We start from the raw sequence: 27,593 nt of genomic DNA on the forward strand, positions 1-27,593 counted from the left end.
TTTGTCCAGTAACTATGTTTCATAATTTATATATGGTTTCTATATGTATATCTATTCTGCACTTTTTTTTTTTTTTTTTTAATTTGTACTTACACTTTTCCTAGTCTACCGTCTCTTCCGCTCTGTGTGTCCAAGTGATATTCCATCAAGGCCTAAGAGCATGTCTGGCTGCTTGCCTATTGAGGTTTTGCATACAGGAGAGCATGGCCTTAGCTTTTGCTTTTTTTTTTTTTTTTAAATAGAAACAGTCTGTGGCTTGAGATGAACAATATTGCAAGAAAACTTTGTTAGTGTGATAAAGGTTTCTTCAAAACCGTTAACAACCCTGCTTCATTTTTGTTTGGATTTGACTGAGTTTGTGGAAGTCATGAGAGCTAATATGATAAAAATAGCTGATATTCTGGAAGGTAACCATACTTCTGAGGATGCTGTCTTCATGACTGTCCTCTCAATGAGTGTAATGGAGAACATTATACATTTAGTGCTTTAGTTAGGAGCAGGGATGTAACAAAAGAGATTCACAGCAAGCAAGTTTAATTTCAGGTGAAACATGTCATAGGGAGTAAAGATGTATTGAAAGTTTTGTTGATAACACACAAGAAAAATTAACCAAAAATAGTGGTAACACCAATGTAAAATTTAAGCAAATCTGTCTTCGTGTTTTAAATGGCACTACAGGATGCTTTTGGTGGGGGGAAAAATGTTTGTTCTTCTCTATCAACTATGTCACTATGAGTAGGACTTCAGTTCTGCTGTCCATAGATAGGAAACCTCCTTCTGCCCTGCATTAAAATTACTCTGATATTCTTAAAAATATTAATTTATGTTGCAGATAGTTATTCTATGAGGCCGTGGCTGTCAGTCACTGGCTCTATCTGCATGCACCAGGGATCAATAGTACATTAAGGAAACTGACATGAGGAGGGGAAGAATTCATAAATAATAAATAACAGGCTGCACTGCTGGCGCTCCATCTCTACCAAGAGTAATACAAATTCTAGTGAAGTACCCTTGTACTTCCTAACCCTATTAGACTTCAAACCATTATCCCAAATATTGATGCTTTCCTGTAGTCTGTTTCTTGTTAAGAAATCTATCTGTGCAATCCTTAGCTACGTGCTGCCAAAGGAAAAGGCCAGTTCATGTATTAGAAATACAGGTACAGTAAGAACACTTGTATAAGAGCTGATCTGTAGTCTACTGAGAGGCCAGGATTTGAAATAGGGGGACATGGGGGCTGCTTTTAACAACATTTTCTTAGCTCTATAAACAATAGATGCTTCTGTAAAGAGATTTTTGTGGTATGCAGGACATGTGAAATGTTGAGCACTGGAGCATGATCCTTGCACTTTAAATCTGTGTATTAATTTTTTTCATTAGCTCTTTGCTTCCACATCCTGCACATTGCTGGCAAGCATGCATCAGCAATAAGACTTTCTTCACCAGTGTGCCTGACATATCTCTGAAATGTGGCTGGTCAGAGCTATTGCTGCTTTTTTTGGAAGTTGGTTTCTTTCGAGACATTTAAATAATTTCACCTGATATTACTTTAAATATTCGATATAATGTGCTCTTTCGATGAATAGCCGTGCAGAATTAGCACAGGAAGAGCAAAGTCCTTGGCAATACCAGCTCAATTGCATCTGCAGATGAGGATTTAAAATTCCATGCAGCAGACAGTACCTCCAGCAGGCGAGTAAAAGGTTACTGCATTATTTTGCTTGTTTGCATCTGTAGTCTTTATCTGCGGAAGGGTTTGTTTTGTTTTTTTACCATTCCATTTGTTGTGCATGCTTGTATATAGATACTACTGGAAATTGATTTAATAGGAACATAAATATCAAAAGGGCAGAGCAAGGTGAAGGGAGAGGCTCAGTTCAGCTTTAAACCAAGGAAAGGGAGGGCGAAAGAGAGAGAGAGAGTAAAGGGGAGGGGAGAGAGCTGGAGAGAAATGAAGCTTTCAATGCATTGTGAAAAGGAGGTTTTTTTGTGATTATATTAATTTCAGCTGCTTTCACATCACTTGCATTTTTTCTTAACCTTTTGCTAAAAAGGATGCTATTGAACAAGCACTGATAGCTCTATAAATGTAAGTGACAATTATTTCAAGTCAGATTATCCTGTAATCAGGTTAAGCAGTTTGTTAATGTGAGACCTTCTACTTTCAGAAATAGTATTGCATACCATAGCATCTTCAACCAATTAAAATGAGCGTTTTACAATATTACTTTCATTTTTTTTTCCTATGGAAAGGAGAAGTATATAGTTACTGCATCATTATCTCTTGCAAACAAGAAAATGTTTCCAGCAGTGAGTTCCTTACGTGTGTTAAATTGAGGGGGGGTGGGTATTGAATATTGTATTTTGAGAAGAGTATACTTGTTTTTAAAGGTTAGGGGACCTGTCTGTGTCTGACTGCTTGTTTGAATTAGTTTTGCCTTTTTTGTTTTTCTCAAAGCAAAGGGTTCCTCGAAGACTTTATTAAAGCTGCTTACACGATCTGCCTCTTACTTGTTCTGAGATTTAGTTGTGGTACCTTTGGACATTATACTACAAAGCCTTTTATGCGTGTTTCTTCCTGGATTTAAATTTGTGTAGGCTTTTCCTGATGTTGTTCTCACTCACACAGCTTTGTAGCAGCCATTCTTATTGCAGGATCTGGTAGTCTTGGGTAACATTTTTCTCATGCATTCTGAGTTTTCAGGAAGACTTTGTTTTTCTTCCCCCTTTCCCAGGCGCTGCAAGTAGTCAGCCCCCGAGTGTAGCAGTCAGACAAGCCTCATCATTCCCCTGGTGTAATTGGAAGGTTTTTCAAGCAGAGGTATTGCAGAAGGGTGGCAGCTCCCAAGGTGTGCAGTCACCTGCTCTGTGCCGTGGCCGCTGTGGAGGTGCTGTGGGCGAGCGCATGGGGCTGAGCTGGGTGGAGCACTCGGCTGTTGGCTGCTGGCACAGCCTCCTCTGGACGGGGCCCAGCCTGGATAGGCTGCGCTGCTGGGGAGGGCAAAACAGACTGGAAGTGATAAGAGCCAGGGACGGAGTAGTCAGCAAGCAGTTTGGAGAGGTTGTCATCCCTGAATTTACTCCTCTGTTAGACAGCTGTCTGTCGTTTCGAAGCAGCTTACTTTGCAAAGATAAGTAGAGGGAGAAATGTACCCATTTTTTAAATGTGAGGTATTACTCGCTGATGAGACTGGCTGACTTTTTTTTGGAGAAACAATTTTTTTTCCTTCTCTTCCTGTTTAGTAGTCTTATTTTCAGCCAGGGAGCTGCAGAATGAGGCAGCTGGCCAATTTTGAGTGTTTATGGGACACTACTGGTCCTAATTTCTTTAAGAATAAACTCGTCTGATGAGCAAGTCAATGTGTGGCTGTGGCTGCAGCATTATTTCTTCTTTAATGAAGAGGCTGGGCTGTTCGACCTGCTGCTCCAATCTTCTATCTTGCAGTCATACATCAGAGCAGTTGCAGAGACTATCCATTGAATGTCTCAATCAGCCGAAGAAGGTAATTATAATTTTAATTTTAACTATACCATTAAAAGGATGCTGTATAATTTGGATTTACATGATAAAAAGACAAATTTCATATATTTTTAGCAGTTTTCTTGACCTTGAAGTAGCTATCCAATATCATTTTGCCATTATCAGGTTGTGTAGCAATAGAAATGTGCTGCAGTAATTGATTTTGTAATAGGATCAGGTGATTTACTGGATGCACTGACAACCACTTGCTTGCTTGTTCTGAAATGTGGAGCACTCTAATGGATATTTTGATTGCAGTCTCCAGTTGCTCTGAAACTGCTAGATGCTCAAAGATGTAACATCTCATTTGTCAGCCTATCCCCGTTGCTGATATCCACTTAGAATACATTAATGTATGTGCTTTATTCATTCCCTGAGTTGGTCCAACGTGGTCTAAGTTTGTGCCTAGGGGAGAGTACAGAACAGTTCTTCCTGGATTGCTGTTAAATGTTGTTTTTTTTTTTCTGTTAAAGTATTATGCTTTGGAATAGAAATCTGGCTCTAATTAGAAAACAACCCAAAATGTGCTGAACAAAAAACATTCCATATCAGAACATGGATTTTACTGTAGAAAAAGTTGTTAGGAGCTGTGATCCAGGGAATGAAACTGGGGAGCTTGATTAGGTCTGCTTTTTGGACCAAGCTGTCTTAAGCTGATGAAACATGTTGTTAAACTTGAAAAGTTTTTAAGAATCATAATACACCTTCATTAATTCATCTTCAGGTTAATTGAATATAATTTATATCTAGTTCTTTTCACTTTCAAAAAAGTCTAAAGTCTTTATCCATTATTTCGCGAGAATAAACATGCCCTTTTGAGTTCACTGTTATGTGCAATATCATATATAATGTAAAGTGATATACAATCCCCCCATTCATATATTAAAAATGGCTTTTTGTTGTTGTGCCTATTTTGGAGTGAAAGCTGATGGGGAAAGTATTGCTTCAGGAAGTAGAAAAGTCTCACACGGACCTCGAAGTAAGAACAGTCAAAACATAACTTCAGTAGGCTGAAGTCTAGAGGACGTCACTCACTTTGGCTTGAGGACATCAGTATGCTGTGTACAATAGAAATTGAATAACTAGTAGCTAAGATCAGACATGTAACAATTTCTCAAGTGATTGTATGTGCAGTGATTTCAGTGGCCCGAAGTAAATCAAGGTGGCTGGATTTGAAACTGTAGAACCTGACTATAATTAAACAAAACTAGAAAACTCTCAGTCAATTCTCACTTGATAAAAATCAGTGAGCAAGAAACATTTGATTCAAACCAATAGATTTTAATTTTGTTTTCCATTTATACTCAGCGAAGGTAACTAAAAGAAAATTGATTCTCACTCATACAGTTTATTACACCTTTTTCCTAATAAGGAGAATATACTACTATTTCCGTGCTGGTTCCTGTATTGTATTGCTTGACATTCAGATTCTTCTCAGCTGTTTGGTTTGGGTTTGTTTTTGTGGTTGTCTTTTTTACATTGCGAAATAAGCGTGAGTTCTTTTGCAGAAGTAGGTTTCTATCTCCCAAACTTATACATGTGAAAAGAAACCCAGATTCCTATTTCTCCAGTGTACAATACGTTTTTTCAGTCTGAAAGAACTGGTCATTGTGTTGGAGTAGCAAACTGAGCCCAAGCATGGTTTTTGAACCTGAAGAGGAGTAGTGTTCAAAGGTGTTGATGGTGGTAGGGGGTAGCACTTCACTGAGCTCTGGTTGCAGGATTTACTTAGTGATTATAGAGTTTAGTGATTTGACTTTTAAAAAGGTGTGTGTGTAGGCAACAATCTTGCAGTGTTTCAGCTATTTACCTTCAGTTGCCCAACAGGCAATAGGAAACGCAACTATGAGCTTAAGAGAGAGAATAATTAAAAATCACTTCAATTTAAAGAAGTTGATGAGAAAAAGTAAGCTTAAATAGTTTGCTTTTGCTTTGTTTCTATTTTCATTCAGCTTTCTCAAGGTTGGTTTATAATACATGGAAATTTTGCCACCATAATGTTTAATATCCTAAAAGTATTTGCAAGGAGGTTGATGTAATATGCTGTGTTTTGAATAATAAATACAGTGGTAAAGAGCTAGTGAATTAAGTTCTGAAGTTCAAGAGGAAAATCTTTGTTAATCAGTGACAAAAATAATTGGAAAGAATTGCATTTTTCAAAGAAAGCAGAAAATAAGTTCATTTTGTAAAATAGTGTTTTGTGTGCAAAACTGCACTTCAAAACATACCACTGTGTGAAACTAGCGAGGGCAGGAAGCAAAAAGGGCTTTTTTATTGAGAGTGATCCGTTACTGCAGTGACAGCGAACACTGTAAATGTGTGCTGCTGGAGCACTGTTGTGCTGGTGGAGCAGGAGGAGTAATAGAACTAATTGAGTAGTAGTATCAGAATTGTTGAAATTGGACTTAGCAGTCTGAAAGTTCAACTGGCGACTCATCAAAGTGCCTCTAGCACATGTTGGTGACCCTTGGGTGACATGGTCCAAGGTGCTCCTGCCCTTGGCCACCCTCTGCAGCCCCCGCGTTGCCTTCTGGCTCCTGTCCCACAGTTGCGTCTGGGGTGGATGGGACAGGTAGTCCTTACATGCAGCAGCATGTTACTTTAGGTCATGGCACCTCCTGGTGCTCTAAATAACAAAAGCCAGCACTTTGCCAGATTTAAAACGAGTGTTTCTGTCGTATTATTCATCCAGAAGATATCTGTAGCAGTAGCCGCTACAATAGCCCTGAATAGGATTTGTTTTTGCAAGACATTGTCATGAGAATGAAACTTTGAGTGTGTGAAACATCAAGATAAACATTGTAGTAAAAATGTATATAAAAATTGCGAAGAAACTGGCTTTATCTTAAATGGTACATTCACTGTTGAAAATTAACCTTGGTAATTAGGTCTCAACACTTGCCAAAATTGGTTTAATTGTGCATGCCATTGTGAGATGATTTTGTAGACTTAAAATGCTGTATGTTTACAGTGTCTCCCAAAGTGTCACCAAAAGGAATCTTCCAACAAATTAAATGCCTGTATTAAAAAAAAAAAAGTATGTGAGAGAATTCTATTGATTTTATGCAAACCGAGGATGCAGGTATAGTTTTTACCTGTTTTAGCAGATCACTTAAAGATATTTCCCAGAGAAATACTGACAAAATGATGTTTCCTGGAGGGACTTTAGTTTTTAACCAATGTAGTTTAATTTGATTTTGTTGAAATGTGATAGTAGATAGGAGAAACTCCGTACTTCTGTTTACTGATCTCTTTGTGAAAATGTAGTGAAAAAATAATTTAGTAATACTTTTGTAATATTTCAGGGTTTTTTCAGTCTTTTGTTTGAGAAGTCCTATTATTTTCTCTGTATTTTGGAAGTGGAGCATAGGCTTTCATTCTCTTCTAACTTAGCATTGCAGCAATATGGGTAGCACTTGATAAAGAATTGGACATGGAATGCATGTATTGTAATGGCATCTTTAGTAGAAAACACACTTATAATGGTCTCCACTGAAAGTAAAAGTAGCTCAGTCTCCCCAGCTGATGTGGGCAAGGGGAGTTTGGGCTTCTTTCTTGGGCAGTGCTTGCTCTGGGGAGCAGATTGCTTCAGGGAGAGAGTGGCTGAGCAGGGGAGCAGTTCTAGGGGTCAGGCTGTTACCTGAGGTGCTCACTGTTTGTGCCACAATGTGTCCCTTTGAACTGGGGAGAATGGGGGCAAGAACAGAAAATGAGTGTGGACTGTGGGAGCAACATAGCTGGGTTGAGTTATTTCTAAGTGATCTTACCTTGTGTAATTTAGGGTTGAGGTATTGGCAATGAGCAGTCTGTTTCAAGTGTAGAACTGTGGCGTGAAACTCTGGTAGTTTGCAGTGAGCGTGCTGCTATTTGTGAATGCCTTGTAGCTAAAGACAAAAGATAATGATCTCCTCAACTGGTTTTGCCACTCTCCCTGACCTTCCAGATCAGTTGAGGGCTTCTGTATCCAATTAGTTAATAAGGAATTGACCAGATTGATTAATAACTTTCCAACTCCAGGTGATTTCAGTAGGAACAAATACTAGGTCATTGGCAGTTGCAGATCGTTTTAAGGTCTCATCTAAGCCTAACTTGAATTAAATCCAGAAAAAAATAACAGGACCATGAGAAGGGATGCACAGCATATTTTGTACCTCAAAATTTGTCAGACATGCTTATTTTATAAGAGCGTATACAACTGTATTCTTACACATAAAGCCATCATGGCAAACTGGAAAAGTACTAGTAGTGGAGAAGTAATATATATTAAAAAACAAAAAAGGAGTTCAACTGCATGAAGTTGAAGGAAGACTTCACAAAGCCGAACACTAAGGAGAGAAGTAGTTAGTTATAAGGAGCTAGAAAGAGGCAGGTGTTTTATTGGAAGGTGGAACACCTTGCTGTAAGCCACTTTTCGTATTATCTGTGTATGTATGAATCTTGCACAGCTGTTAATCACAAATTTGGTTTTGCTTTTGCAGGTATCATGCAGTGTGTGTGCATTTATACACATGCTCAAGTGTTATCGTTGAGATTTATGTTTTCTTGTTTGTTTCCTGCTGCCCTCCAAATTGATATCATTAGAAATTTATTATGGGATCTGAATGTCAGGCTTAATTCTCTAAGAAATATAATTTGTTATCATAATTCAACATTTTAGATAGCAGTTCTAATGTGTCTAAAGGTAACCTGGGAGCTCCCACGTGGCTAAATTAAGCTCTGCTAAGAATAATGTTTAAAAAAATCTCAAAAAATAAAAATCAAAGCCTTCTTTTGGAAGAATGAAAAGAAAATATGAATCTAGATGCATCCAATAAAAAAGAACAGTTATGTCTTTTTAGGTCAAGACCTTTAATAAATTTAAAGTTAATTCTTGTAAATAGATTTTCATTTGTAAATGTTGTGTTGTAGAGATACTGAAGACTGAAAGTTCCTAACTTCTGTTTCTTGTGGAGATACCTACTTCCCATATTTTGTATATGGCACAATAAAAACAAGGAACGTGTAATGGAGTGTTTCAGCTTGGCAAACAGATATGTATTTTTTGCACTTATTTGGTTGTGCCATCTTATGTCCATTTTCTGTATTAAGAGGTTAGTGTAATTATAAAATGCATGAAGAGACTTTTCTGAATTTCGAAGTATGATGGCCTATGGTTTTTATGAATGAGTGATGATTTAGAGTGTGGAGGTTTTTTTGTTTAAATTAGCTCTTCTCAGCACAGGTGAGCTGTTCTCTATACCAGCAGCTTAAAAAAAGAAAAGAGTCTTGAAGACCTGCAGGGGAGAGACTGGAGGTACGTGATGGTACGCATACAGAAAAGAAACCCTGCTGTAATCAGCAGGATGGAGAGGGTAAAATATGAATACTCCAAGGAATAAGTTTAAATAGTAACTGACTTCTTCTGAATAACTGGGCAGAGAACCTTCCTTGGTGGTGTTTGAATGAGGAGATAGTTGAGGATGTAGAACTGAGAGGGAGGAAGCCTTCTGTGTGTGGGACACAACAGACTATGTAGAGGAACTGAGACAGGGAAGAAAGGACAAATAGATGTCTAAGGTTAGAAGAAATATGATTATCTAGTCCAACTATCTGCATAGCACAGCACAGGATTGCACTCATGCTGTAACCCCAGGACTGAGGTTCAACTCTTAAGAGTAATCAGAGCTAAATCTACTGCTCATTCTCTTGATGCAGACTGTTCTGTCAAAAAAGCTCTAATCTGGCATTTGTTGCATTGTCATTTTAACTCTTCAAAGATTCTGTGTTGGTATTTTGATTTTCCCTTGTCTTTGTCAAGCTAAAGTGGTATCTTTCGTTTTGTTTGAAAAAAAGGACAGCACATAATTTCTTTCCTGCTATTGGCAAAACAGAAAAAAATGATGACAACCCAGTAAACACTAACATTTTGTGGTAAAATGCTATTACTGGCATCAATGTTGTCGGTATCAGAAGAACAGCAATGTAAGAGGCAGCAAAACCATTGCAATGTCCTCTTGCTCAAAGCTGAATTTAGAAAAAAAAAATCAATTTCAGAAATAAATGAGATTTCCCAAAAGCCGTAATTGGGATGGTTTACCAGAGTGGTAGAGTTTTTGTTCATCCCAACAAACTGACATTGCAAGTCTTGATTTGAGTACAGTCACTTTCTTGGGAATGTATTAGAAGTGCTACAGCACATACAATCCAGTTAATACTATTAAAGACTATGAGATTCTGGGGTTTGAATTAAATATTGTCAATTTTAATAAAACCAACTTTTTATACAAAATCCTAATAACTCTCTGCCCAGTTCCTTCCTTCTCCAAGGTTACCTTTTACTCATTAAATTACACAGTGAGACAACAGTGAGCCATGGAGAGGGAAATGTCATCACAGCAATAGAGATCTTCACATTCTTGAGCAGTAATATCACTGGTGCAAAATTGAATATGCTGCTTGGCCTGGCTGGTTTGAAACGCCCTCCAAGAAACTCCTTAACTACTGGTAGCTTAATGTTCCTGCTGTTCCTATGAATATTTGTTTTACTGAGTAGCAGACTTTACTTTTTGGGCCCCTATGCCCTGACTTAGAAGTTGTTGACATTCGGCCGTAGGAGATGTAATTGCAGAGAGTTTTCTTGTGTGTGTTTTGTTGAAGCTTCTGTTCTGAAGGTTTCAAACAGTTGTTTTCTCAGTACTGTTTTTATTCCAGTTTTAGTAGCATTTTATGTGTTACCTGAAGTATCTTTGCTGTTCTGCTGTGGTCCAAGACAAACATGGAAACAAACGTTTCAGATATTGGTATGTTATGCTCTGTGTATTTAATATTAGAATCAGATTGTCAGTTTAACAACTTGTCCACAGAGTTCAAAAGATAAATATTTTAATTAATTCATACGATTTTCTTAATTCCATAAGAAGTCTCTTTTTTCCTTTATCCTCCCTATTGAGATGTCACTGATGATATTGTATTGATCCACTAAGAAGGTTTGTGGTGAAGCTTTTTACTTGATGTAGGCTGTCTTTTTAATTATAGCTATGCCAGTATGCTGTGCAGAACTCTGTACTTAGGGTTGTGTCAGCACTTACATATGAAATCTCTCATTTTTATCAGCGACTTAGTGCTGACAATAAAAAATTGCTTTGAGGAGAATCATAGCAAGATCTTAGCCTTCAGGATGAGTCAGTAAGAGCTCACTGTATTAAAAACTATTCAGATGAATCTGAGTTAATGAAAGGTTGTAACCTTCTCTTTTACACACAGACTCTTTATATGTGCTTGCAAGTACTGTTTTAAAATTTTTTTGAGTCTTTTTTTCTTACTTGAGATACTGTCATTCAGCATCTAAAAAGCAGTAGAATTCAATGTTCTATTTCTTTGGGTGTCTCTGAGGGATCCACAGTAGTTCTTAACCTGCCTGCCGCTGTCTTGGTTCCCCTCACCGCCTCCTTTCCTTTCTCCCAGGCCTACAGTTGCTTTGAGTAGGGGGAATTAACAAGAATGAAGGATGACTGTTTTCACTGGTGTTCTGTTTGTATATTTACCAAATGTTTGATCCCCGATGAGAAAGTAACCTGTGCAGAGTGGTATTTTCTCCTTACTTTAGAAATATAAAGCTGCTACTGTAAAAGGATGTCTCTAAATTACAGACTGAGGCTATTGTATGTTGGCTCACAATCCAGAGCACAGAGCTGTTCCCTAATGATGGGAACCTAAATGAACAGGGCTTGTTTTTTCCCTAAGGGTAGGGTAGTGATGGGTGAGAGTTCCTATCCTTTGTGTGAAAGGATAATGGGTAGAGCACTCAAGTCCAGGTTCAGTTCCTGCCTGTTCCTGCAAGGGTGTAAATGCTCATCTTTCCCTTTGCTAGAAGAGTGCTGAGAGATTGTTTGGGTGGTGGCATCTCCCAGCTTTGTTGTGGTGTGTAGGCCACTGTGTGATCAAGAATGAGGGGAAAAGAAAGGCAGAAGGAACATGATTTTCCAGCTTTAGTGCACTTTGCCCTGAGATTGGGGATGAGATGCCTGAGTACCAGAATCTGCTCCCTGTGTTATTTCTACATCTCCCTTGAAAATTTGACAAGAATACAGAAACAGCAGGACTAAAATACAGCTTTCCCTAAGTGCTGATAGCCTTCTATTATTCTGTCTTGTCATCTTAGAATGCTGTATTAAGGAGGAAGAAATGCTGATTTAACTCTCCCTCATCAGATTTCGCCCTGATAACGTGCATGTGTATGTTTCTGTATTTATCATCTAACTCAGCCCTGACATACAGACTTAATGATGTTTTGATTTTTGTTTTGTTTGTGATTTGGGAACAGGTGTTAGCCTGGTCATCAGACCCTCCTCGGATGGGAAAATGCTAGAGAAAAAAGAAGCATATAACCAGCACAGGCAAATGTCAGTGGGTACAACAAATGAAAAGAAGAAGGAAGAAATGAAGTGCTCAAAAGGCCAAATTTGAAGAGTCAGAGTTGTCAGAGTTCTAAGCACAGCAATGCTACATTGCTTCAGATACAAGTCTGGATTTCAGGGGAACTTGATATCACGGTTAAGTTCAGGGTAGCCGACTTTGAAGTCTGTGCAGGCCTCTGACAGAATCACTCTTTCGCCTGTTTGTTGCTAAGATAAGAGTTAACTATGAAACGTACATACACACCATAGCGTTGAGCAACATAGAAAATATGTGTAATAACATATACTCTGGAAACTTCCAATGAATAATGGGCAGGAAAATACTTCACTAAATGCATTTGTTTACCTTCTGTGCGCATGTTGATAGACCCTGAGGGCAAAAATGAGTGAGACTGTACTGTGATGCATGTGAAGGAAGAAGTTGGGCTAACAAGACGATGTTTTTGATCCTTTATTTACCTTTCACTTTTTCAGTGTACTTTTTCAGGGAAATAAGTGTAATAAACCTCTATTTATAAATGGAGAAACAGACTCTGAAAGTGAGGAAACTGAAGGTCCCTCTTCAGGCCTCTGGCAAACTTGAACATGGAAACTCAAGTCTTCTCAGACTGTATTCAGCAGTTTTCCCACTAGGTCACATTTTTTCCACATAGTATTTCCTCTGTGGGAAAAGCACAGAGAAAAGTCGCAAGTGACTTCAAGGTGGCAAAACATTTTTAGGGGTATTTAGGTGCCTTAAAAAGGTGATTCCCACTTTATGTAGCTGGAGAAATAAGGCACAAGGAAGATAGTGACTTGCCTAAATTCTCTCATTTAGAGGTGGGATAAAAATCAGAACTGTTTCCATGTTTAACAAAATGATCTCTGTAGCCTCTTATACCTTATTGCTTCAGTTTCTTTTGTGCCACATCTTCACAAGTTTGTGTGCATCGTCTTTGCCAGCCGTTGGGAACTGTGTGCCAACTTATGCAGCTGTCACTTGATTATTTTTTTTCCCCCAAGCTTTTTGGCTCCATCTGCTTGCCTGGTCACTTCCATTGTTTGCTTTCCACTTCCCACTGTGCTGCCTCCCAGATGCATTGCTGTCAGGAAGAGTCAGTTTGTACTTTCTCCCTGCCCCCAGCCTCCCCAGAGGATGCAGATTACACCTTTCCTTCCTCTAAATGCCTATGCCCATACTCAATTCAGGATGGAGAAGTAGAAGAGACTTCCTGAACATGTCATAACTAATGTATACCAACGCATTTTCCATCTGCTTTCCACCCACAACTACAACTATTTCTCACAATATCTGTAGTGACAATGAAATATTTTCCTTGAGCAGGTTTTGGTTAAGTGGCATAAATTGAGGAAGAAAGGAAACAGCTAGAGAACAGGGACTGAAGGATAAGTACAGGAGCTGAGAAAGGAGTTCCGTAATTTATTTCTCTTAAAGGTATAACAACTTCTAATCTTGAGTGGTAATTTAGTAATGGAAGATTGAGAAAGATACCTTGCATAACACGAGCAATTCAAGATCTTAAGATGTGCAAATCATGTTGCTATGTTAGTGCAGAGCATCAGAATTAGTGTGATGAGCCAGCTGAATTTGAAACAAAATATGAACTGGCAAACCACTTAACCTAATTCAAGTGAGTAATGTGGATAGATTCTACTGGCTGCTTATCCACATTTGAGGCTCAATTTTATTTATTTGTCTCTTTATTTTAGATATCTATGTGTGTCTGTATATTTACTTGCAGTTTATTTGGTGTAAATTTTTGTGTGGGAGCTCAAGAAAGCAGCAACTGGCAGTTACACAAACTGATTAAATTTTGCAAATTTTATTGGTCTGAAACGTTCTTTGTTGTGTTTTTGTAACCAAGACTTTTTATCTTGCTTATACGTACATACATATTGCCTTTTAAACTTCCTGTTTAAGAATTTCTTGTGAACAGATGGACACATTGATGCCTATACATAGGTTAATTTTTTTATGTATATACTGGTTAACATTTTGCACATTTGGCACTTATTCAGAAAAATGAGTAGGTATTCACTGTAATTTATTTGGTCGAGAATTCTGAGAGGGAATAATAAACCTGCACATAAGGATAATTGTTATCCTGAAGAGACAAAAAAGTACCATTTCCCAGGTTGTTTCTTTATTAGAAAAGTGGAGTAATGTTTTCAGATTGAGAAGTTTCTGGCCATTTGATGACCATAGCTTCCACTGTGGACAAACTTACAGAAGAGCCATCTTTCTTTATAAAGAACATAATGAATTTTTATGTTTCAAATTAAAGTCTTCCTCAAACCTATTTTATACAACATATAACATGAATCTTTTCACTATTCTGTATTACAAGTATGTTTACGTTACTCCCCCCCCCCCCAATAGTACTCCACTTTCAAGTTCCTTGTGGATCTTTACCTTTGTAAGTAAAGTAAAATAGCAGCCTTCTATCTGTGGAAAAATGGAGGCAAAGAAGTATGGTGAGTTTTTTTGGAAACTACATTTAATGGTTCTGAGCTGTTACACTGACTTGGTGACCTTGCAGAGGTAGCAAAAATTACTTGGGTTTTGGACTTTGGTTTCTTATCCTTAGTGAATAAGTCCAAACTATCACACCGTGGCATCTAAAAAAATCCCTGAATAAAACAATGCCTTCATCAGCACCAAATAAAAACCATCCCTAAAACCTATTCTGAGAGAGCAAATACACAAAATAGGTATTGATGTATTAAAGATACTAGCTCATTTTATGGCAGTAAGTATGATTTCTCTAAACACAATAAGCCAAATCTTGTACCTTACTTGTTGCATCACAACTAGTGGCTCAACAGAGTGGCTGTTTGTGGAATAGTGAGTTGCAGAAGTCCTAAAAGCCAGTGGCATCAGATTCTTTTAACTTAAGGAACAGACTCTTAATGTCCTGTCTTGTTTGCTCATTTAGGAATCACACTTTTGCTGGATCTCCACATACTTAATGAAATGGATGCTATTCCAATGTGTCTAGTTGACCTTTGACTCTCAGAATTAAAATTCTAAGTGTAGGAGCTATGGAAAATCATGCATACTACAAGTACCTGCTCATGGGAATAACTGAGAAATAAAAAAGTGATGGCAATTCATGGACTGTCTAACAGTTACCAATTTATTTTAGCCATAATCTGAAAAAGTTTTCTGTTAGTACATATAACTTTACAGATACTTGTGACTGGTTCCATGAGTAGGAAAATGGAAGTGGCTGACTACTGAAGTCTCATGCCATCACTTTGAAAGTGGTGCAACATGATGGTAAATGTCCTGATGACATATATTATATAAGATGTAATTGGGTGACAGATGGTGTCAAACTTCACTTGCAGTTGTAGTTGGCATAGTTTTTTGAGGAGGGAACAGTAAGGACACACGGGTATTTTTGCACTTTATTTAGCCACTTCTATTCTCAAAAAGCAGATTTTGTGGCTTTACTCATGCTATTTGAATGCAATTAATGCTTTTCATTTTAAAAAGCAAGTTCGCAGATGGCCAGTTGAGATATCCTTGATTCTGAGGAAGGCAGGTACTACTGCTATATAAATTTAGGCTTCCTTTTTAATGACTAAGTATACAGCAGTTATTGTATCTTGACAGGCTGTCTATCACAGTAGCAGTATTGATATTCTTACAACCATGAGTCTGCTATTTTCCATATTAAAACTTTCTGACTTTATATATAGGCATATATATATATATATATATACTGTCAATACATGAAGATGTGTGTCTATTTGTTTTATGTTAGTGATTGTATTGATGGCTGGCAAACACCTTCTGGTATCAGGCAAAATCAATCACATTGGATTTCATTTTCATGCAAGGATTGTAGTACAGTCTTTGCATTTTCTCTGAATAAAAGAAGACATTATTTTGGTATTCCCTGGTTTTTGATTCTATAAAATTGCTTGCTCTCCCAAGGTAACTTTTTTTGTCTCTACTAGTCACAATGAGAGTGCCTGTTGTTTGTAATCTTTTACTCTTTAATTGGGTTTTGCTCACTTATTCGGTCAATAACTCTCATTGGATCCTGTCGTAGATGTGTCATATCAGGTCTAAGTAATGACTAAGAGTCCCATGCAAAGGTGAATAGCCTTTTGCCACTTTCACATGATGTGCAACTTGAGTTTTACTTTAGCAATCTGTACATTACAGGATCACGTACACATTTACGCAAGCGTGTGTTGGGTACGTCAAATAAAAGGAGTTTAGAGAGGAACACTTTTTGAAAATATTTCTAAACAGTTCAGCTGCTTTAGACATTAGTTAGTCTAGTTAGTGAACTTCACTGGCTGAGTGGTTTAACATCTCACTTGTTAGTTTCCTTTATGTAAGTCTTGTCCTAACAGTATCAATAATACGCTGCGAGGACAGTGCTACTTGGATTCCATCTCCACTGTTAGAGAAGCTTTAGATATTACTAAATTAAGGAATTGAGTTTTTGGCCTCTGTGACAGTGTTCCTGGTGCACAAAGCTAATTTATCTTGAAGCATAAAATAAACAACCAAGTACTAATGCTATACAGTGTCCATTTCTGCCTGTTTCAGCTGTTACTAAATATAAAAATTGATATCCTGGAACACTTACCCCTGAGTCGTTGTCTTTCTCCAAGCCTTGCATAACACAGTAAATCAATAATGCGCATTCTTGGCTACAAGGCGCTGAACAGATCTGATCCTGTTTGCCTAATATCTAGTAATGAATTATCTGTAATTTGTCTGATACAATACCTTATATTGTATAATTTATTCTGCTTTTTTCCCTTTCTATCCCCTTATGCTTAGTTCACTTCTAGTTTTCCACTGCCACGTGTGCTTCTCTGTTGTGATATACAACTTCTAACTTCACCTTCCAATTTCTTTTCAAAACAGTTTTTCTGTGATCTTATCAGGTCCCGCTTTCCTGTGTTGCCGCTTCTAATTTTCTTGAACAGTAGTGCGTGAACTAATAAGCACCAAATATATCCCATTGCAAGCAGCTCAGTGTATGTCTTCTCTTCTTGATCTGAGATTTGTGAACTGTGTTGAGCAAATACCGTTCTTTTGACAGTATAAATGATGGACTCCACTGTACAAGAACCACTCGGCCCATTCTTTCTGGAAAGGAATGTGTATGTTGACAATGAGAGATCCTAGTTGGTATTTGTCAAACCTGTACTCGGAGAAAGGATTTGCCCTGTGAAGGACAAATGAGAGCACCTACATTTGGATTTCACGTTTGTGTACTGGGTATGAAGCTTACTGGTAACTAATTTGGAGGTGATACATGGATATTAAGACACAAGATCTGTGATTGTTTTACTTCTGCAGATCCGAAGGAGTTGAATAGACTTTCAGAAATGCTGTGAGGCTGCATATCAGCATTGACCATTTTAGTTGGGGTATTGTATAGTGGAAATGGTAAAGGTAATATGTGAACAAGCAGGAAGAGATCTATTTCCTAGAGTCTGTTGTAGGATATGTTAGTACTTGGAAAGATATGTCAGTCTTTCTGCTCCCTTGGATTTTATTTTAAAAAATAGGATGAAGCTTTTGCAGACAACTTTGTTAGCATCTTTCACCATCCCTGCTATATTTCATTACTATTGAAGAATACAGTCAGTACAGAAGCAAATAATTAAATGCTCAAAACCAGCCACAGATGCTTTTCAAAACAAATAAACTTCTCTTTGTTTTGGATTCTCATTGCATCTTGTAAACTTACAGTAATAAGTCTTATAAAATACAAATGAATGCGTGCTTGATTTTTGAGGGGTTTATGTTAGTGGCTGGCTCTTGAAATAGTGTATGGCACTGCTGCTACTAGAACAGAAGAGATTTAGTTGGTGTAGATTGACCTGCGTTTTATTTCTTCTACTTTATTATCACATCTGTGAGTATTATAAATCTGTAACTGTTTCTGTGTTCAGCTGTGATATCTTCCAGTGCTGCTTATTGATGAGGATTTGGTAAGAGCAGCATGTACTCCTGAACAATAGTATTTTGTAACTACAAATTCCTAATTCTTCACTCATGTTAAATTTATTGCATCTTTATGAATTATCTTACCTTGTAATCACTCCCATGCATCCCTGATTTGCTTAAAAAACCAAAACCAAAACAAACAAACCAGCAAAACAAAGCAAAAGACAAACACCAAAAAAACCCAACCAAACCAACTAGGTGGGAAAGTTCTTGATGATGTAGCATTCTTTCAGGTGTGTTCTAAGTTCTGTCATCTATGTGATCAGTATAGCTGTCCTGTCTATATGGTGTCATCTCAGACTCTCCCTGTGCATAAACTGATTGCTGTACTTTCTTCTTGTAGATAAAGAATGCTAGAACAAGGTCTCTCAGACCTTCCTGGAGACATGAGTAATAAGAAGTGATATCAGAACAGAAGCAGGCATGTGTGAATGCAACACCGTTCATCTTTTACCTTTAGAAAGACCCGTTTTTATAGTTCCCGTTGTGGAACACATATGCCATTATATGGCACATCTCCACTGAACACACTGATAAAGGGATTGGTGATACCTTTGCTCATGTTTTCAGAGTATTTGCAGACTTGTCTTATATTCTGTTAAACTTCTGAGGTTATTTGAACAACTTAAGTTCAAACGCAGCAACAACAACAAACTTTTAAAAACTGAGAGTGAAGTTGGGAACAAAGCACCCTGAAGTAGTAAAATCTGTGATAAATTTCACATCTGGATATATGCATGGACTTTCTCCCCCCTCCCCCCCTTCAAATTATCTGTCCTCATGAGCTTTCTCAGGATGTACACTTCTGAAAGTGACTGCCAAAGAAGCAGGAAGCCCATGAATGAGGGTAGTGAGATAGGATCTCTCTGGGAATTCCAGTTGACCAGTACTTTTTTCCTCATTTGTTTATCAAATAAAAATAGCAAAAAAAAAAAAAGTTGTCGCTTGGAAAATATTTAACATTTTAATGCATTTACAGCTTGTTCTCTGATTAAATAAGAGATGTGGTAGCAGTTCATCTCTACATATCGTTTGTATGGTACTTGGGATTTATGAGATGTGTGTTATGTCTCAGACTTTGTACTCGAACTTGGTAGGCTGTAGATGCCAGCTGCTTTCTAAGACTATGGCTCATATGCTTTGTTGAATTTTAAGGGGTCTTTTTCATCGCTTCCCCATGTGGATCAGAACAGACCATGACTCTGAAGCGAGCTTTTACTAAGGTCCCAGGTGGATGTGACAGGGCTGCAGGGGACATTTAGTTCGGGTTCATCTGGGCTGACCACAGATTATGGCTGCGTGTTGCCTGCCCCATTCCCCTGAAGGAGATTGTCCACATCTCTAATCAGTTTGTGGAAGTGCTCGTGCGAGTGCTGCCTAATCTATTTCAGGCAAAACGAATCTGCTTAGCTGAGAATTTAAACTTGTAATCTAACCTGGCTCATTCTGACTGAAGCGGATTAGTGATGCTTATGTACGCAGGTACGCCAGGAGATCTGGTTGGATGCAGAGATAAGCAGGTGGGGTGTGGGAGGCTGAGCTATGTCTCAGGAAGAGTGTATGCATACCTGTCTACACTCCTGTTCTTTCCAAAAGTTTCTTTAGAAAAGAAAGCTTTCTTTAGAAAGCTTATTTTAATGTGTCAGGAAGTCTGCTTTGAAAGCATAATAAATCTTGTGCAGAATAAGCACGCTGGGGCAGTTGCTGAGCACTTGTTTTCTATTAGCTGCAAGTCCTTACCTATTTTATGCTTAATACGTGGCTGCTCTGTTTCATTTTTCCCTCTTAATTCAATGATTTAGTATTTCCCTATGATTCTTGTTGTAGTCCTTTTATATCTCTAGGTATAGGGTTCAACTAATATTTCAGTTTCCACTGGAATTGTATGTACACAACTACAAAGGAAAAAGACCAATTACATGATCTTTCAAAAATACCTGTTAAAAGACTGCTGTCAGACTTCTGAAGTTGATTTGTTGTAAGAAGTCCGGCTAGAAAATCTGCTGAAGCTTTCTTTCGTTTTTCCAAGAGATGTCACCAATTTCTGTTGCATAACTAAGAGAATTTCTGTGAAAGCTCATAAAAATCTAGTGCTTTTTTGAGGTTGGTAATGTGATTTCTGCTAAGTCAACCATTTGTTGTTGATGGATGGTGCCTGCATCTGACTTGCTAAGTATTTTCATGCTGTGGTATAGATGATGTCACACTTATCCCAATCTCTGTTCCTTCACCAGTGGTAGGAAGACCTAGTAATGTCGAGCCTACTGTCCTGTTACTGTGAGTTGAACCTTTTCTACATGTTAGGACTCTTCAGAAAAAGTGTTCTGAATGCTTTCTATCTTATAAATTGATCACTTGGGACTGAATAGACTGTGGATCAGACTTCTAAGTTATCATCTCCTGTCCATTTGTCACAAGTGCTTTAAAACAACAGATCCAGATATGTTGAGTTCAGAATTTTTTCTGGTGAGCCCTAGTGCTGAAAGTGGCAGATGTTACTCCCTGGGACAGATCCAACTCCCAAACCAGAAGTGCAGCAGGCTTGCTTCTCCACACCACCTCTCCTGCCTGGCCCCCCGCTCTGAGACTCAAAAATCAAGGAATGCCAGGCTAATTATGCAGTCTGTGAAAAGTGAATTTGAGCCAGAAGTTCCAAGAAGAACCATGATAAATTTGCTCAAACCAGTATATTTAAAAAGGTCAGTTCCTCGACAGAGAAGTGAATGCTGAGTGCAAGAGCTACTGCTGAGAACAGCCACATTCCTGAAACAGTTGGTGCCCTCAGTGTCAAAGCAGTTATTTAACATATTGAAAAAGATACCAGAAGTACCTAAAAGAGCTTGGGGGTTTCAGGTCAATGCCAACCCATGAAGATGAGATGTATTGGAAACATGTACTTGATCTCAGTAATGTCTGAGGAGTAGGTACAGATCTGTAGACACCATTGGTGCCATTACCCTGTGTTAACTGCAATACCTTTGAGAATGTCCATGAACTCTGTTGGAATGGATTTCAGTAGATAAACCCTGCACTACTACAAGTAGAAAATAATTCTTGCTAGGCTTTGATAAAAATCTATGAGGAATATCACCAGGAAATTAAAGTGTATCTTAGAGCCTAATTTCTTTCCAGGATTCTTACTGGAGAAAGAAAATTTATGTGCTAGATATTTCCCAGGTGTTGAGGTGATAGGAATGGAAATATAAATACCTTAGAAAGTTCAGCTGTATTTTTTGTACCATTTTACACTTCATACCCAATCATTGCTTCAGTTTAGCAAATAGCTGACTCCTATGTCCTAAAAAGTGATTTCTGAACTTTGGACGGAATGGTACCATTTGTTAATCTTCCAAGCATCTGAGAACATGGAAGTCCATGTGTGGATTATAAAAAGGTTAAGATAGACATAGACTTGAAGGCTGTGAGGGATGACCTGGACTTCACATTGCCTGCATGGTTTGTACTACACTCTCTTTTCCCCAGTGGTGGACTGGACCTTTTGAAAAGCTGAGCTATTAAGTGAGAGAGCCTTACAGTTACTAAAAGTCTTTTTGGGCTACTGCAGTGAGAATGGTTACTCTAAGGTCTGTTTTACAGCCTTCAAGTTGTGTCATGGGACATAACCTAATCAGCCAGGTTTTCCAGTAAGAACAAATATTAATGCACTGTTTTTGATAGTGCTGCTGCTACCAACAGCCAATGTATTATTCAGAAAGTCATCCAATTTGGCATTCTGTCAGTAGAAAGTGTTTACTGCTGGACTGTTCCACACATCCCTTTTACATGGTAGTGATAAAACAACATTCTGAATTTGCTGGATAATGGCCTCAAAATTTGGATTAAATCTGTTATTTTACAAGGTGCTTTTTTTTAACAGCTTTTCTATGTTAGAAAACAACCAACCCAACAATGTGCCTTGTGTGATCAGTGCATCCAGAGTTCTGTTCTTTTGTGTCAACAGGATTTGACTTTTCCTTTGCCTATCATGTTGTGGGTCGTTGTGGCATATAGGAGAGAAACCATCTTGTCTTGCCGATTTGTAGCATCTCGGCTGCTTTGGGTTTCCACCTGTTACCAGCAATCTAGCAGATTTCTCCCTCTGAACATCAACACTTCACTGGCACCCGAGCAGCTTCATCTACTTGCTTCCAAAATGTGCTGATCTCCAAGATCCACAAGGCAGCTGTGTGTCATAGCAGCTGACCTGGTGTACAGCTGACCTTTGTGAAACGCTGTACACCTCATGTGGCAGTGAGGGCAGACCAGCTTTGGATGGGGAGTACTGCAGTCTGTGCTTGATCAGTATAGATGATGCTGTTTGGCACTGCTGTCCCAGAAAGATAAAGATCACTCTTCACCTACATGAATCTGCACCGTCAATGCCCTTGAAAATCAGGAATGTATCTTTGCACCTTTACTGTGGGCCAGTCTACATTACTGATTTATCCAGTGCCATCAACACCATGTAAGTTAGAAGAAACTGGTGAGATAAAATTGATTTGCATATTTTTTTCTGGAATGGGTTAGGGGACACTCAGTTGATTTTGGGGAAGCTCCACTGAAAATATCCTGAGGCAGAGCAGTAACAGCGTCTTGAATGACATTAGTCTCTGAAAAGAATCTCCACAACCTGTTTTTAATCCATTCAAATTACAATCCCAACTTCTAATTTTAAGATTGTTTATATTAGTACAGTCTATATCAGTATCTCTTTTAAGTTGGTATTTCAGGTAAATAACTTATTTGGTAACTGTGTATATGATCAAGTGCTTTTCTGAATTGGACCCAGCTCTTTTTACTGCTTGTAGGCATATTACTTTTCTGTAGTAGGAAAGGGTTGTAGAGCAGAAACATGGAATATTTAGAGTTGATAGCTACATAAAATTTGAAAGCTTGAATGTCTGCCTGACATTAATATTGTAGACCACCTTGCATTCTTAAGTAGGCACCTAATTTCTCTTCTGGTCATGCAGATACAGAAAATTACTTTCCCAGTCCCAGAAATAATTTGGGCAAAGAAATTTTATGTTTCTCTTGTTGTTAGTCAGATGCCCTGCTGCTGAACCTGCTGCTTAATCAGTTGCTGAAATAAGATTCTCAGAGAGCCATTTTAAGGGCACTAAATCAATAACAATAATTGCAACCATTTCCATTTCTCCGATGGAGCCTGCTAAGAGTCTGTTTGGGACAGAGCCAGATTCCTTTAGACAGGTTGGGATATCATCTTCCTTCAAACCTGTCACTCTCACATGCTGTTTGTCAGCAAGTGCCTTGTTGTTCTGCAAGGTCAGATTTTAAATCTACTGCTGTAAAGCTCCTCTGTGACACAGAGAACATAACACTTACGAACCAATGTGTGGTAGGCAGTGTCCTGGAGATGTGAGGTTAATGAGAAGGCATTTGCTGGTTTTTTATATCATGTGGAGAATGTAATTGTTGGTTTGGTTTTTGTTTGGTTGGTTTTTTTTTTGCTTTTAAGTGAGACATCAAAAAGGGGAATTTGTTCTGCTGTGTTGTGGTGGTGGTATGTGATCTTGTTTTACTTATGTCTTTCTACTGCTGAAGATGCTGAAAATGCAGACAAACCAATTTATTAAGAGACTTCAGCAAGTCTGGTAAATGCTGTTGTTGTGTTTCTTTTTGTATTTCTTGTTTTTATAAAAAGTAAAAAAGTGCAGATCAAAGGCTTTTCCTTATCTGATGTTGATGCAAAGGCATTTAACGTATTCATTGACTAGCTTTGGAAGAAAGTACAATTCAAGAGTTCATCTTTGAAAATATGGCATTCAGAATGGAGACAGTATTGCCCAGTGGATACTGCACAAATCTGATTGAATGTACACAGCTGAACAATTTATAAGATATGAATTGGGACTGCAGACAGATAGGCATTCTTCATAAAATATATATTACTCCTTGTTCTTTTAGAGCAATCTCACGGCAATAAGGCTGAGCTGTAGTTTTTCCCACCAAAATGGTAAAATACACCAATATTAATATCTTGTGTTGTTTTCTGCATCAGTCTGACCCCAGCTACCTTTTCTTATCTCACAAATTCAGTTTATAACTGGTGAATCAAAGGCAAACAAGAAATCTCTTTGTTATATTACAGCTTTTTACTTCCATCTGCTTTAACAGTACTGATAAAATTACTTAATTGTTTTCACCCTAGCAATTAGGACTGCATGACAGCTCAATCACCAAATCACAGAATAGGTCAGGTTGGAAGGGACCGCAGTGGATTGGTTATGTGGTCCAACCTCCTTGCTCAGGCAAGGTCATCCTGGAAAACATTGCACAGAATTGCATCCAGACAGTTCTTGAATATCTCCAGTGAGGGTGACTCCACAGCCCCTCTGGGCAATCTGTTCTACAGTCACCTGCACAGTAAAGTTCTTCTTCATGTTCAGGTGGAATTTCCTGTGCATCAGTTTCTGCCCCTTGCCTCTTGTCCTGTTGCTCGGCACCAAGAAGAGCCTGGCTCCATCCTCTTGATGCCTTCCCTTCACATACTTATAGACACTGATGAGCTCCACTCTCAGTTGTCTCTTCTTGAGGCTGAACAGGCCCAGCTCCCTCAGCCTTTCCTCCTGAGAGAGATGCTCCAGTCCCCTCATCGCCTTTGTTGCCCTTCGCTGGACTGCTCCAGGAGCTCCATGTTTCTCTTGTACTGAGGAGCCCAGAACTGGGCACAGCACTGCAGATGTGACCTCACTGGGGCTGAGTAGGAGGACAGGATCACCTCCCTCGACCTGCTGGCAATGGTTGTCCTAATACAACCAGGTCTTGCCTATTCTTTAGAAAAAGTCTGAAGGACAACTGAAAATAGGAAATTAAAATAAAAATTTTGGGCAGTAGTCTGGAATAAGCATTGTCCATTGTGGATCTTGAGGTAAAAATTGCTGTTGATAGCTTGGAAACACTTGGGGGCTCTGTTCTTTTTCTCTTGTTTGTTGTTGTCTCCTATACTTGAAATAATATAGGACTGGGAATTTAAAAAAAGTTAAAAAATAAAAAAGTATAGTATCTGAATGAAGAGATGGCTATTTAATCTTGGTAGGATATTCTTTATTTTTACAATAACCTTATAGTTATTTTTAGGGGCTAGTCTGATGCAGAAGCCTGCAACTGAACAGAATAGTGAGATTGGAATTGTCATGGCATAGCATGCATTACTTCTCTTTTACTTCATTAGTCATTATTAAGAGGCTTGAAAATACTGTTCTGTGCCTTGAAGCTTCTTGGGAATAAAGATGATTATTCTTGCTGATTAGGAGTAGTATGAGAGCTGCTTGAAAAGGGGATATTTACTTTAAATTGGTTTTAGTCACTCAAAGAAAACCATTCTTTAAGAGTAGCCATGTCTTTTGATTCTCACTTTCCTCAGCTTCAATCCTGCTGTCTTCTTCTTAGCCACTAGAAAGCTTTTCTTTGTAAAGGGTATATATGTTCCCATCTGTTTGTCTGTTGTCATTCCACATTAGAGGACTCTAATCTCAAATAGCTCTGAGGTAGGGGACAATTTAGTACTTGGTGTTAATTTCCTGCTCTTCCTTCCATTTCAGTATAACTCAATTAAATTTAAATTCAACTAAATATAGCTGCTATTTTGTCCTTAAGGTCTATTCCCCCACTTCAGTTAAAGATGACCTTTTTTGCTCCATCTTTTCTGCCCCGTGTTCTAAGTTGACTTTTTGTGTGTGTGTGTGTGTGTGTATCTGCTCTTCTGTGTGTCTGCCTGTTTGTGCTGCAGTTCAGCAGCATTTGAGTTGTAGTTTTAGTCCAAGAAATTGTGCCACCATTTTACCAGAAGCTGACACCAGCCATATGGTAAAATTGCAATTCAGTGTCAGTAAACCCCTTAATTTCGGGAAATGTACCCAAAATTACTTTTATGATTAGTGGACAGGAAAGAAACCAAGACAGAGAAGTCAGCTGGGTACTTTAGAAATCACTTTGAGGTTTTCAGACAAACATCTTAATGGCAGTGTTCTTGCTGCCAAATGCTCTTTTGCTTTTGCCTTCAGAATAGTTTGCATTAATAATGAGCAACTCTGCTTGGAAGTTATTCATGTATTGCTCCGATGATACAGCTTCACAAAGCAGCGCCAGGCTGGGTAACAGACTGTGTGAACAGGTACATAAAGTGGTTCAGCATACCCTACTGCTAAGGCCTGTAGGTTTTCCCATTGGAAATGTGTCCCAGCCCCAGGGCTACATTCAGCAGTATTGTGGATGCTGAAGAGAAACGTATATTGACCGTTTTGGACATAGCCCGTGTTTTAAGCCTGGTAGTTGTGAAATAAGTCTGCACTGAAACTAGGCAGGTTTTAACCACCACTTTGGTAATACGTTTTGCCTCTGTGTCACCGTGGGAGCAGAGAGGAGGTGACAACAGCTCTTGTTTGTGTATATTCCCAGGGAGAGACAGCCCACCATGCTCTGGTAGCTGCACTTGTCCTGCTTGTTCTGCAGTTGTTGAATGTGTGTGTTAAACTAAGATGGAGTGTGTTTCTAATTTAAGGCTTAAAGTGGTGATGAATTTACTATCTTCCTAGTAAGCTATTACAGTGAGTAATTATCCTCATAGTTAATTCCATTTGGATTTTTCTCATTTCAGCATTTAGTGATCGGATATTACTCTTGTCTATTAGATAAAATCCTTGTTCGCCTAGAGAGTTGGAAAGAAAGGAGTTGTTTCTTTATAGTAATCACATTTCCTGTTTACTTAAAATAAATGTTACTGAATGATTGTTCGAGACTTCATAGTTGAGGTTTCCTACTGTTGGTACCTGTAATTCAGTGTGTGCTAACTCAGGAGAGTTTTCTGCAGCACAGTAACACTCCAGCATGGTTTAATTGAAGTTGACTCCTAGAAAGCCTTATTTCTTCTCAGACTCCTTTCCTAGGGATGAAAGGCTTTGAGCTACATAAAGCCATCCTGAGTGGTTGCTGTTCTGGGCAGCTGGGAAGGTCCTTGTATGCAGTGCTGTTGATGATGCTGTAAAACTGACCTCAAGGGCTTCTGTTACAGGGAATATAGGTGGTCTGGTCTGGGGACAGACAGGCACATGTAGAAAGTAGAACACAATGCTTAGTATCATGGAGATTTCAAGGCAGCTTGGAAAGCACTAACTACCACAGACCCACAACCTTAGTTTACTTCCTTGTTGAAAAGAAGGGTGAATTCCAACCCCAAATTATCCGAACCTGTTAAGTTTTAAGGAGTATTTAGTCTCCTTTTGCACTGTAAGAGGATTTGTGATCCTCTTTCATAGAGAAATTTTGTATTGCTTGTGTATCTGTCATGAAGAGTTGGGATGATTCTGTTTGTACATTCGTAGCCTTTGCTAAGTAGCCATGCAGTAGCATTTTTAAATTTGAAGGGAACATAATAAAGTGCCTGCCTAGTTTTCTAAATTGAGAATTTTTCAGCCCTGGTGTTTCTCAAGTAATGTACCTAAAGATACTCTGTTTATGTTGCTAGAAGTATGATCTTATGTTTGCTTTTGGCAGGAAACTCTTCCCTTGTTAGTATGCACAGAAGACATAGTTTACATGAGACTGAAATATTAACAGATAGAAACTTGCTGTTCTAAATTGAGCAAACAAGAATGCTTGCACTGTATGGCTAACAATAGTAGTATAGGCCTGCTGTAGTAATCTAATTTGTCGGGGAAAAATAAGCAGG

General features: G+C 38.4%; 1 protein-coding gene across 2 annotated transcripts in view; it reads left to right on the top strand.

Moving 5' to 3' along the window:
- Positions 1–27,593, top strand: part of FBXW7 (F-box and WD repeat domain containing 7) — a 182,070-nt gene that overhangs the window by 43,865 nt on the left and 110,612 nt on the right. The window contains exon 1 of one of the 2 annotated variants that reach the window (XM_050338046.1): positions 3,206–3,503. The exons of the other annotated variant lie outside the window; for it this stretch is intronic. Within the exon in view, the coding sequence (XP_050194003.1) occupies positions 3,348–3,503 (156 nt within the window). The 5' untranslated portion in view covers positions 3,206–3,347. Of the gene's footprint in view, positions 1–3,205; positions 3,504–27,593 lie in introns of those variants that run through there. 2 annotated transcript variants of the gene reach the window in all.

This window comes from Myiozetetes cayanensis, unplaced genomic scaffold (genome assembly GCF_022539395.1).
Source record: "Myiozetetes cayanensis isolate MyiCay16 unplaced genomic scaffold, myiCay2020 scf7, whole genome shotgun sequence".
Lineage (NCBI taxonomy): Eukaryota > Metazoa > Chordata > Aves > Passeriformes > Tyrannidae > Myiozetetes > Myiozetetes cayanensis.